Source organism: Podarcis erhardii, assembly GCF_964252035.2.
Source record: "Podarcis erhardii genome assembly, chromosome: 1".
In the NCBI taxonomy this organism is placed as follows: domain Eukaryota; kingdom Metazoa; phylum Chordata; class Lepidosauria; order Squamata; family Lacertidae; genus Podarcis; species Podarcis erhardii.
The window spans coordinates 134323448-134337008 of record NC_138497.1 but is presented as its reverse complement, the minus strand read 5'-3'; the positions used below and the strand labels follow the sequence as shown (position 1 = coordinate 134337008).

Here is a 13561-nt window from a genome sequence, read left to right as displayed (position 1 = left end):
TTGGCCTCTGTTATTTTCTCTGACCGATGGAGAACCTACAAAGGACTCTATAAGGGCTCTTGTGTTCCCCATACAGGAATAAGGGCAGATTTTGTTTACAACACCAGGATCAGAGACTTATTGGGGTGCAATTTCTGCCTCCCCCATCTCTGAGGTCTTCACATTCCTCCTAGAGATCTGACCAGCGCCTCCATGTCACCTCCAAGGGGCTCATGACATTTCCTCCCTCAAAGAATTCTGGCCAATGTAGTTTGCTAAGAGTTGCTGGAATTATAACTCTGTGGGGGATGAACTACAGTGCCAGTTCTTTGAGGAAAAGAATTGTCTACAATACCTAGACCCAAACAATGAGCAGCAAAACTAAACTGGGCTGAAATGTGAGAGAAGAGCTGGTCTGGGTGCCGTCTGGATCTCCCTTCTCTTTGGATCTCGCCATGACTTCTGCTCCAGCCGAACCTTCCCACCCACAGCTTGCAGAGTGTGCAGCTGCAGTGATGTATGCACAGTGGAGAGCAACTGGGAGGGGGCCTTGGCTGGCTCTTGCCCAGCAATTCCTGTCCTTATGGCCTTTTGCTTTGGAGTAGCCCCCACCATATGGACTGTGACCTGAATGGCAACATTCCCTCCCTGTGAAACGCCACATCCATCACTTTTCACATCTGAGTTTATTGGCAGTGCATCAGCGCATGTTTGTGTAATATATTCTTCAGCTGTGTTCTTGGATCACAAGGAAGAACATCCCCACCCCCCTCAAAACTTTGTTCTTCGGAGGGAACGGACGGCGTTACATGAGTTACAGCTGCATATGCATTCTCCTTCAAAGGAGAAAACTGCGTCCATTGCCATATTTGTATAATTAAAGAGCCAACAGATGAAGTGCTTGGCCTGCGAATACTTTCAAGCATTTATGGAGGGAAGAGGAAGAATGCCTGCAGAAAAGAGAGCCTGCGGGCCAAGCAGATTTGCCTCTGAACACAAGAAGATCAGGGGTAATTCCTACTCTGCTTGAAAGAGGAAACGGGTGGCAAAAGGAAGCCTTTTACCAATCTGGAGGGCACGAACTTCTTCAAGCATTTCATTTTCTTTTCCCCCTTGAGTTTTTATTCCTAAATATGTTACAGTGGTACCTCAGGTTACATACTCTTCAGGTTACAGACTCTGCTAACCCAGAAATATTACCTCGGGTTAAGAAGTTTGCTTCAGGATGAGAACAGAAATCGCACAGTGGCAGCGCAACAGTGGCAGCAGGAGGCCCCATTAGCTAAAGTGGTGCTTCAGGTTAAGAACAGTTTCAGGTTAAGAACAGACCTCCGGAACGAATTAAGTACGTAACCAGAGGCACCACTGTACTTCTGTTTCCCTATGCAGTCGAACTGCTTCAGTTCCTGTTCCAGACTTTGGGTTGCATCCAACTAAGTTTTGCTCATAATAAACCCATTGAAATCAATGAACCTAGTCATGTCCATTAATGTTGATGGCCTGCTTTGAGTAGGTCTAACCTTGGATAGAATCCTATGTAGTAATATAAATAAATAAATAAATAAATCTGACAGCCCATTGTACCTACCCCAATTGGCCCAGTGGGATTTACTCACAGGTAAATGTATCCTGGATTGCAACCCAAATTCTTTAACCCTCAATCTATGTGCTTATGAAAGCAAGTAGAAAGTCAAGTACTGTATGTGTATATGTCATTTTGATGTATTTTGTGATTTTTGTATTGGGGACTGCCCTGAGATCTGCAGGTGAAATGTGGCATATAAATTTAATAATAATGATAATAATGATAAGAAATTTATTGCCTGTTTCAAGAATGTGAAGATTGCTTTGAGAAAGAATTCGTGTTCTTTTACATGAATTGTGTTTCTGTGAGGCTATAGTTTTATCGTGAGATAAAATATATAGGAACTGAGACTGAATACCATATTTGTGAGGTAGGAGGGGAGGAAAAGAAATAACTACGTTTGCAGAGCAGTTTCTGTAATATGTATGAGAGTGAGGAGTTCTTTTAGGGAAATTCAGAATAGAAATTAAATAAAAGGTAAAGGGACCCCTGACCATTAGGTCCAGTCGTGGCCGACTCTGGGGTTGCAGCACTCATCTCGCTTTATTGGCCGAGGGAGCCGGCATACAGCTTCTGGGTCATGTGGCCAGCATGACTAAGCTGCTTCTGGTGAACCAGAGCAGCGCACAGAAACGCCATTTACCTTCCCGCTGGAGCGGTACCTATTTATCTACTTGCACTTTGACGTGCTTTATAACTGCTAGGTTGGCAGGAGCAGGGACCGAGCAATGAGAGCTCACCCCTGTCGTGGGGATTCGAACCACCGACCTTCTGATCGGCAAGTCCTAGGCTCTGTGGTTTAACCCACAGTGCCACTCACGTCCCTTAGAAATGAAAATAAAATTGAGCTATTGTTCCTTTACTGAGGTAGTAAATCTATATATGGACTGTAGCACTTCAGACTACAGGCAAAGGCTTATGAAACAGAATGATCTACCCTACGGAAATCCTTCCATAGAAAGAACGAGAGGAGTTCTCATTCAGTATTCTTTTTGAGCTGCTGGTGTGCACTGGGGAAAACCTTATTTTGTCTGGACATGTGTTATGATAGAGGCACCTCTCATCTGCAGCTTGGAGCAGAATAGCCCAGATGCAATTTGACCAGCTCAGTGAATTGGTGACAGCAGGACACATCTCCAAAGCACTGTTCGAGACCAATTCTCCTGGGTGCCACAAGTGATCGCACTGAAGCTCCCTTCTTCACCACTTTCTCCTCACTCTGCAGGCCTGTTCAGGCATGCCAAAGAACATGTGAGGGCAGAATTGGGGGGATGGGGTGCATGATGCACTTCTGGGATTCCTGCCCCTCTGCACTTGCAGTTGTCTGAAGAGATTCTATCTGTGTATGTAATACAAGTTTTCCAGTTACAAGTAGGACTCCAGGCAGCTGGGTGATGGCATGGCACAAAGAGGGCAGCTTGATGTTGGATGTTGTCCCATGGAGGTGATCTGCATTTGTGGGGGTGGTAATCCAGCAAAATCTGGGGAAGGGTTTCTCAAACTTGGGTGCCCAGCAGTTGTTGGACCACAACTCCCACAATCCCTGACCACTGGTCCTGCTAGCTAGGGATGTTGGGAGTTGTAGTCCAACAATAACTGGAGACCCAAGTTTGAGGAAACACTGATCTGGGGACTCCGGATGGAAGAACATCGCTTAGCTGGACTCCAACTGTAGTGAGTGGTGGCACCCCATAAGGGAAATGATCACAAAGGAGAGGTTGTGCTGGCCCTGGAGTTCCAAGAGGGGAAGAGATGCATCTGGGTTCAAGTTGGTCACTCACAAGCCAAGGAGCCATTCTGGATCTATGCTAACCTACTTTGTTTTCTGGATGGCAACCTATTTTTTATTGGATATACAGTGGGCACATGCAGAGTGCCTGACTGATTTCTTCCTATATAGCTGTTCTAATGATTTTGAGGCCTTATGATTCTGGAGGTTTCTTCCTCATTTCCATCAAACCAGATACATTCTGCAAGACGTTATTGATGCGACCTGTAGTCGTTAATCTTAGCTGTGCATGTGTTGGACTGTGTGATTTAACTTCTCAGACCAAAGAATTGGAAGGAACCCCAGGGGCACCCTAGTCCAACCTCTGCAAAACAGGAACCAGAACCAAAAGTTTCCTGACAGATGACTATCCAACCTCTGCCCCAAAACCTCCACCAACTTTTGAGGGAGTCCATTCCACTCTTCAGCAGCTGTCACTGACAAGATAGTGCAGAGTTTCAAAATTTTAAGTGATCTGGAACTCTTTCATTTCCAACTGGTTTGTTTTTGACAGTTGTTTATTTTTTTTTACAGAAACATGTTGCTTGTCGTTAATGAGCTCAGACTTCCTTGTCTTTCATGTTGTGTTGTACGTGCTGAGTTAAATTGGCAGAGAAGTTGAGACGCTGAAACACTTTTGGCTAATTGGAATGAGGCATCTCCATCTTCATGGGGCAGGGATAACCCTTTAAACTTCAGGCACAGAATGCTGTTGCAGGAGCGCAACCCTGTTTTTCAGACCTCGGCATTACACACCTTGTGCCAACATAGCCTGGATGAATCTGTATGATGATCAGTGGGCTGCACTCTTTGGAGCTCAGCCATGTCACCTCTTATCAGCACAAGGCTCAGAGGAAGAGGAACCTGGGAGAAGGGAGGGCATGAGAAGTTTCCTTGCATCTTACTTTATAAGCTGGGGAGGTAACAGAGCACTGAGGTGCTATAGCTGCCTCCCAAGCACCTCTGGCCAGGAAGGCGGCTCAGCCGATAACTTTCTCTTCCTAGAAGACAGAATCTATTTGTGCCAGTAACAATCGTAGGCTGAGTGGCCCAAAGTAAATACTGACGGCCTAGTTTTCATTTTTGTTGCATGATTGAAAACAGTTATTAATAACAAACGCAAAATCATTATGGTATGTGTGCTTGGTTCGTGGAATGAGTGAGTTATGTAGCTTTCCCATTTGAAGTTCTGTAGGAATTTTCCTGACAGCATCTCTGTTTCTTTTCAGATCTAAGAACTGGAGCTTTGAGAAACTAGCCAACCCACCTAAAAAAGAAAATGAGGAAACACCGGCATTTGCCTTTAGCAACCATATTTTGTCTCTTACTCTCAGGCTACCATAATGCTGATGCCCAGCAGCAAGGAGCTGGTAAGTTGCCATTATCTTTAGGTAACTTGCTTTTTGATGTCTTGAAGTTGGCAGAGAGTGAGGACATGTATTTTGGGCCCTAACAAATATTTGTTCAAATCAGTTGTACCAACTGCAGCTTCATATCCCTGAAACTCTGTTGCATTTCCATAAACACATTCATTGCAGTGATCCCATGACAGAGCCTGGAGACAGATCTCTGTGAATTAAGTAATTCCCCCTGTATAACCTCTTTTTTCCTTACCTTTGCTTACTGGCAGAAATAGTAGGCTGATTTGGATATACCAAGCTTAATTTTCAAAACGAGCCTTAGGCTTTCGAGCTCTCTCCTCCTCCAGCACAGCCACGCAGAGCTCAGCAAATTTTGCCATGACAAACTGTAGTTCATTTTAACTATGGTTGGTAGAAACAAGCCAACTTCAAACCATAGTTTATGAACTTCTTTTGTTTTCACTGACTGTGGTTAATCTGTAATGGAAGGGGAAGGAGGAACATGTCATCTTGAGGCTTGCCAAGGTTCACTGTGTTAAACTATGGTTTAAAGTTACATCCAAACATGGCCAGTGTCTCTCTTGGTATACATACATAGCACAGGAAAAATATGGATACTGTTGGCCATGGAAGTCTTCCACCTTCCACCCTCATTCTCATTATTACAATACAAAAGAGTAAACTATTCCCACCCCCTTTCAAAAGTGATCAAAAATTAGTCTGAGACCAGTTTTTTTTATTGTTCTAATGTGCTAAGTAGTATTACAGAATATCTGAGGGCTACTGCACAGGGGTGATTGTAGCAAGTCTTTATACCATTCTTTTTTCCACCAATTATTGGCATGCAATTCCAGTGAGCTTTTAAAACCCCAGAATTCTCTCCTGCCTTGGATCAAAATTCCAGTTGGAAAATAATGTCCACATTTCCCTGATGCTGCCAACCTTTGCTGTCCCCCAAAGCCCTCTGTGCCAGATCCCAGTCCACCAGGCACTATCCCTGCTTCCCATTGTGCAGAAGGGGCTTTCCCTGGGTGGGCAGGGGGTGGAGAGGCACAATGCCAGCTTTCTGGCAGCAGGGTCACTGCTGTTTACTTGGAGGAAGTGGGAGGGAAAGTGCAGAGGGTGGCACAGATTGGGTGCACTGGCAAATGACCTCCCAGCCACTGTCCTTCTCCCTCCCTTGGCAAGCAGCAGGAATCCTGTTGCCAGGAAGCCAGTGTTGTGACCCCCACCCGACCCTTCTCCAGTGATTTGTTTTCTGCCATTACTTGCTTGTTGTTGCTTAATTGTCAGGTGGCGGTTGGCAGCCGCTTCCCCCCTCATTTCCTCCCTCTGCCCTACTGATTAGTCAAATGCCAAGGCAGAATTCCCAGGTGATTGTGGTAGAGGTAGTTTTCCCAAGGATTCTTGCAGCCTAAGCAACCTGGTGATGGAAGCAGAGGCAGTGTGGGAGGAAAACACAGCTCCTATTTCCACTGTCTCTACATAGGCATGTAAAGGGAAGAAGGAGGTCTTTAGGTCTTTGGTTTTTTTAAAAAACTGATAGCAGGTTCGCAAGGCACTTCCTAAGTCTTCAGATAAACTCAGGAAAATGGTTCAAATGTTTCATTTTTTTACTGTAAGAAGCATGCAAATAATTTCAAGGACTGACATTTTAAATCAGTACAAAAAAATCTACCATTACTAGTGTAGTGTGATAATTTTCAGCATTGTGCTAATGTAGCATGTGGGGTGGACTTTTCTATAGCTCTAGTTATTTGCTGATTCAGCCAGTGTTACAATAAGGCAAGTGGAATAACTTCAATTTCCCACAAATGTGGCCAACAAAATCAACAGTCAAACTGCCACTGTATTCTTCAGTAACCTATTCAGGAGCTGCTACCATCGGATCAACAGGTTTTGAGTATGACTTATAATCATTGGGAAAGGATGACACATAAACACATTGGGGTGTTTGCTCATCCTGCTTAGGTAAGGGAATCCCATATCTAGAGAATATTCCTTTGGAAGAAGTTTCTGTAGCAAGAAACAGCCATAAGTTTACGAGGAATAAAATTATATATTCAGCGTACCATATATTCAACAAGAGCAAGCTGATCTGTTGGAATGAGCTTTCCCCCCCTTCCTCCTGCCCCAATTTGTTGGGTTTATGGGTTCATAAGGTCTGTACTCCTGCCAATTATGCCAAGCGGGGTATATGACTATAGAACAAGACTCCCCTCTCCTGGCCTGTGGCCTCTGGAAAATCATAAATCCATGTGTTTTTTTTAAAGATGTGAAAATCGGTGCTGCTGCTGATATAATATTTCTAGTGGATTCTTCTTGGAGCATTGGAAAGGAGCATTTCCAACTTGTTCGGGAGTTTCTGTATGATGTTGTAAAACAATTAGATGTGGGTGGAAACGATTTTCGGTTTGGTCTGGTCCAGTTCAGCGGAAACCCACACACAGAATTCCAGTTAAACACATACCATACTGTACAAGATGTCCTCTCCCATATTTCACACATGCCTTATATGGGGGGAGGAACCAAGACCGGAGAAGGATTAGAGTTTCTAATTCGGAACCATCTTTCTAAAGCTGCTGGAAGCAGGGTGAGCGATGGCGCCCCCCAGGTTATTATAGTGTTAACGGATGGACGATCCCAAGATGATGTGGCTCTGCCGTCATCCGTTCTTAAATCCGCCGATGTAAACATGTTTGCCATTGGAGTGCAGGACGCAGTGGAAGGGGAATTAAAGGAAATAGCAAGCGAACCCCTTGATATGCACTTGTTCAACCTAGCGAACTTTACTGCTCTCCACGGCATTGTGGGAGACTTAGTTGCAAGTATTCGCTCATCTATGACTCCAGAAATGGCTGGAGCAAAAGGAGTGATTAAAGACATCACAGGTAACGCTGTTCTGCTGCGATATTGCAATACTTGTACTCAAGGGAGGTATTGCAATTGGTGCTCTTCCCATCATTTTAGACATTTGGATGTGTGGACCAAGGGCCTTTCCCGGCAACAGCAACCACAGGAATCAAATTAAAAAGATGGAAGGAAGAAATAACAAAATAGTGAAGTTCTGCTGCAGATCTCCCTGCATGCACCCTGCACGAGGGATTCCGTGCTTGAGTGCTATGCTCAGGGAGTGCCTAACCTCTAATAAATGTATACAGTTATGAGTTATATAAAGTATTTTAAAATTTTACAGAGTGTCATGTAGATGGGTGGAATGTTGCTTATCTCACTACAGCAAGTGATAAGTAACTCAAGGGAGTGCTGGAAAAAATTCTCTGCACACTGGGGGGCTGTGTTAGCACAAGATGCCTGGTCCCTCTCCTTTTCAGCTGCTGAGTAACAAAAGCCAGAATTGTCTGGAAAGGCCCTAAGTTGCACATCTGAGGGGTTAAAAACAAAGGCTGCTCAATTTGGCATATTTTTTGCTATAGGCTCTAAAGCAGAATCACATACAAATGAAGTCCAAAGTGCTTCCTTATCCTGTGGTCATTAGTAAAGTACACTTAAATGTGACATAGAAGATTGTTATCGTAACCACATTTTGTGAGGGAGGCTGCTGCAGCCGAGATAATGGTGTGTTCAAGAACACCTGAATCACAGTGAATGAAGATCTGTCAAGACTCTTATCAGCACACCTTAGCTTACATTTACTGCAGATACAGAACTAGAACTAAATGAATGTTGCTTGCGAAACTTAAGCTCCCCTCGCCACTCCATAGCTGTCAACGTTTCCCCTTTTTTAAGGGAAATTCCCTTATTCCGAATAGGATTCCTCGCAAGAAAAGGGAAAAGTTGACAGCTATGCTCCACTGATGTGCCTTCCTAGAGCTACACTTTATGTGAAAACAGTATCTATGTGCCCAAGGGCTTTCCCAAGATCAGGTGGCCTCCTTCCTGTTCTCAGGTAATATACGGGCTTGAAATGGTGGACAAAGAGCTCCCTTATTGTTTTCTTATTTGCAATAGTTTACCCAGGAAGTGGGCCTTTGCAATGGCAGTGGGAACATGTCGCTGGTCAAGCCCAGTTTCCTTGATGGCCACCTGGAGATTCCCCTTTACCTGTTAATCTTTCCAGGTGCTGTGGCAGCTGCCATCTACCTCTGCCCCCTCCCCATGTCCTTTTCTCCCATCCCTTTTGTAGGACCCCTCCTCTACTGCTCACTATGAGAGGTAGGGAGGGGCTGTATAAAAGGGATGGGAGAAAAGCACACCTGGCAAGTCTAATCAAGGAAACTCCTATGATGAAAGAGAGAGAAATGGAAGTCAGGCAAAGTGGAAGATTTCCTCTTACTTCATATCTTCCTGTTCCTCATTAAATGGAAGGAAACGGGAGCAAAATGATTTTTTAAAGGGAATCCTGAATGTGAAAAACTATTGAGTTTAATATGATAGAACGATTCTCTCGCATTGTGGACTTCTCAGACCTTTGTTTTTATACCCTGGGATGCATGAAAGGAGAAATGGATGTTTTGAATGTTGCAGGTTGACAGCAATATGCAGGTTATAACACTCATCTTGTCCTGTCTGATTAACTCCATTATGTGCTCCATCATCTGCCATTGCATTGCTGCATGATACACAGGCAAACAGATGTTTCTCTCATTTTTGTGCAAATCTTATGGGGCAATATTCAGATTCATTGAGGTCACTGATGAGCTGGCCGTTTAGATATCAGAATGAATTTTTAATGTTTTTAAGTAAAATTTTAAAAAGCATATCAGAAACCTATGGTAACCTTTGTTGCCAGGAACGACTTCCATCACTGGCTTTAAAGGAATTGGAACTCATTCCCAGATTTTGATGTAAAGAATCACCATGCAAAAAAGGTCAATTCAAGGCAATATATCTTCACACCGTCCTTTAGAGAACTTGAGCATGCAGGAGGCAGAGAGATGTGAAACACATATTGTAGGATCTTCCCTTTACCTCTAAGGGTTTAGGAAAGTACACATTCATCTCTGGGCCTCTTTGAGAGCCTTCTGCCAGAGTTTAATCTGTATTGGAACCAATATGGTGGGATCCTCTTATCTGAGCAGAAGCTCTGATTTAGCCCTCCCATCACCACGAGATTCTTGGTTCATCTTTATGCAGTGGTATATATGAGTTCATGGTCTGGCAGAGCCCAGCGTGGAGAGCTGGCTTGTGAAATATATATTGCAAATGGCATATGAGTTAAACAGTGCTTAAAGGTAACTGTGCACAAGGGTTATTCCAGTTATTCACAGAATGTATATAACTATATACAATACAGGGTGTATTATTCAAAAATATTACTATAGTTGCCGGCATCCAAAAGTAATGTTCCTTTTCTAGAAATGGACATATAATTGGCTTAATAAGCTTATATATATCAAGGCATAACATGATATTTAATCAATTACAAATACTTTTTTACCTGAGATAGAATGTTAAACCCAACAGGTGCTTTTTACAGCCTCCACATATTAAATGTCATGATGATATGTTCCCAAAGTTGTATTAAAGGACAGATTTTGGTCATACTGGAAATGAATTACTTGACCAGTTCAGAGTTTACTTTTGTCATTGTCCTGTTACATATTTTACTGCATCATGGTTAATGACTAAGTCACTGCTTCCTTTCTAAGCCAACAATCCTTTGCTTAGTTGTGTAACAAAGCATGCTTTAATTTGCCCTCCACCACCAGCCTAATCCTTCATTGTGTACTTCAGTATAATGGTATTTCAGTGGTGACAAATTATCCAGCTGTTATGTATACTTCCTCCCTATTTCTTCAAGATCAGCAGTATTTCGGTTTATGGGACCTTCAGGTCATGTAGTAAATACCAGCACACTAGGTTTTTGTGGCTGACAAAGAGTGTGATAGTTAAAATGGCAAAACAGAAAAATTTAAGCATTCCAGAATGTTCAGTATATTTATTCATCACAGGTGTATCCTGTCCCTTCCTCAGGGGGCTAAGGGCTAGAGTTATGGAAGATCAAGTTACAAATGATCTTGTTGTTCAAGATCAGCTATCGGGACTTGCTTAAAATTTTGGGCCAAAATCTCAGTGGTCTGAGTCCATCGTTCTCTCCACTGGTAGCATAAACTGTGAGATAGTCACTGTAAAAGAGCAAATGCTGGCCAAATTTGATCTAAATATACTTTAAAGATAATGTAATACCAGAGTTTGGTGGCTTTTCCTCTAATCATCTTGATGAATTTAAATATTCATGAAATACTGTAGTATTCTTGTGTCATCAGTTCAGCCCCAGTTTTGGCCATTTTATAGTGATGCACTAAATTTTGCTGTGAGCAGAGGACACTTGTCTATTGTGTGAAGCTAAACATGATCCACATTCAGCTGCTTGTGGATAAAAGAACCAGAGCAGGCGCTGTTCCAGATCAACAGTTTTACAAGAAAACTCCACATATGGAGACTGACGTGTTAAGACACAGTGATTTTGATCAGATTCCCAAACACTCAGATTAGTTTAGGACAGTGCAGATTATAGCAAGCCATGGGTGACTTCACCTGACTAATGACTATGGTAATTAATTAATGGTAATTATGGTAATTAATCTGTGATCCAGTGCCAGCTTACCTCCCCCTGAGATGTTCCACGTAATTATACATTTCTTATATCCAAAACAGCTGATCATTCAGGAAGAATTCTCATATATAAGGTTGGATAATTGTGTTGTGACTGACTTCATCACCTTGTTTTAACATGATTCTGCATTACTTGATTGAATATCCAGTAGACATATGGTACGTGAAGAATAAAAGCAGAAATGTCTTCATTAGAAATGCAATTTTGAACAATATTCCTATAAATCATGTCTACAAGCATATTTATATAGGTTTTCTTTCTACTCCTTAGAGAAAAAAGGGATATAAATAACTAAAATAAATAAATAATTTTTGTGTTTATATCATTAGTAAACATGTAGACATACCTTAAATATAAAGAACAAATATATGGTCAATATACTGTGATACTTATTTGACCTTTGAAAACATTGCCTTATATCCTGGTCAATTCTTGATTGGAATTGTTAAACGCATTTGAACTTTTTTTTTTAAATATACACAATTCCCTTCTTTCCAGGATTTCTCTAAGCTCTAAAGTTGTTTTATAATTTATCATTAGATTAACATTTTAACCACTTTACTTGTACTTTAAGGTTTGTAGCCTGTAAAGTTTTCCCTCTTATTGCAAGGATTTCTGCCTACAAAAGGGGACTTCCTTGCTCTCTCATCTCCCTGGTTATTTGTTGGCCAAATGCGCCTGGAAGCACAGCCTGAGAAGGTGTTGTGCATGGGCCATGTCACAGAAGATAGCGACCATAAAGGCCACATGCCTTAAGCATGAGGGTGATGTTGTATAGCACAGCCTCAGGTATCAGTGTGCACAAAGAGGTGGGAGTCATCTGCCCACAAATGCAAAACGTAATAAACTATACAATGAAAATATGTCACTCCCCAACCCTCAAGTAGACCTATGTGAAAATTATTTCAGGTACAATGTTCTTATGCAATTAATAGATATGATCTGGTCATTCATATTCAATCAGAATGCAGAACTAGCAGGCAATTTGATCTTGGCCACCTTGTGTTTCGTTCCTCCATATTCGTGTTTCTTGCTGGTTTCCGAAGAAACATGTCAGAACAACTTGCATGGAATCACTTTGTTTAATGCTTTCACCTGTTGCATTTCTCTCTCTCTTTTTTTTTAAGCACAAGAATCTGCTGACATTATTTTCCTTATTGACGGATCAAACAACATCGGCGCTGGCGCTATCGCAGCCATCCGTGATTTCCTTGCAAATTTTATTGAAAAACTCACAGTTGGAGATGAGCACATACGCATTGGGGTAGTGACGTATAGTGATCAACCCAGAACTGCATTCTTCTTGAACAGCTACACCCAGAAAGCTGACATTTTAAATGCAGTGAAGGCGCTTAGCCTACCGGGTGGCGAGGAAGCGAATATCGGGGAAGCTCTTGAGCATGTGGTGCAAAACCACTTTACCCGGTCAGGAGGCAGCAGGATAGAGGAGGGTGTCCCCCAGATCTTAGTGCTGATAAGCGGCAGTGAGTCTAGCGATGACCTTAGAGAGGGGATTTTGGCCATAAAGAAAGCGAGTATATTTTCATTTAGCATTGGGGTCGAGAATGCTGACAATGTAGAGCTTCAGCAAATTGCTACTGACGGAAGCTTCGTGTATACTGCCCTGGACACAAGTAACCTTGGCGAACTTCAAGATCTGTTACTGCCAAACATTGTTGGAGTGGCCCAGAGGCTCATTTTGTTAGATGGCCCAACCATGCTTACAGAAGGTATGTATTTTTTTATTTTAATGAACCATTGTATTGCATTCAGTTATTTATACTCATTTATGGGAGCTTATAAACAGCCCTCTTAATTGCCTGAGGAGTCAGAGTGCATCATGGCTTTACATAGGCTCCTGTAGCAAATTCATATAGGACTTTGAAAATATATATCTACATCCAGTGGTACCTCGGGTTATGAACTTAACTCGTCCCGGAAGTTCGTTCTTAACCGAAACCATTCTTAACCTGAGGCGCGCTTTCGCTAATGGGGCCTCCTGCTGCTGCCGTGCCACCGGTGTGCAATTTTCATTCTCAACCTGGGGCAAAGTTCTCAACCCGAGGTACTACTTCCGGGTTGGCGGAGTTTGTAAAATGAAGTGTTTGAAACCCAAAGCGTTTGTAACCCGAGGTACCACTGTATATAAAATGCACAAGTGCAGATGGAACAATTGCCGTTGTGGTCAAGTGTGGCTGGGGGGTGGGAAAGAGGCAAGATCTCTGAGCCCCACTGCTGACCTACAAGATCTTTGGCACTGGAGAACAGAATCCTTATGGTGCCCCTTCCAT

The 13561-nt window shown here is 42.7% G+C and overlaps 1 protein-coding gene across 14 annotated transcripts in view; it reads left to right on the top strand.

The window, feature by feature from the left end:
* COL6A3 (collagen type VI alpha 3 chain) overlaps positions 1-13561 on the top strand; it is a 107852-nt gene that overhangs the window by 21427 nt on the left and 72864 nt on the right. For 11 of the 14 annotated variants that reach the window (XM_081849253.1, XM_081849252.1, XM_081849262.1 and 8 more), the window contains exons 2-4: positions 4562-4702; positions 6967-7584; positions 12398-13000. In XM_081849253.1, coding sequence (XP_081705379.1) covers positions 4612-4702; positions 6967-7584; positions 12398-13000 — 1312 coding nt within the window. In that variant the 5' untranslated portion in view covers positions 4562-4611. The remainder of the gene's footprint in view (positions 1-4561; positions 4703-6966; positions 7585-12397; positions 13001-13561) is intronic. The other 3 variants (XM_081849254.1, XM_081849256.1, XM_081849255.1) reach the window with 2 other exon arrangements.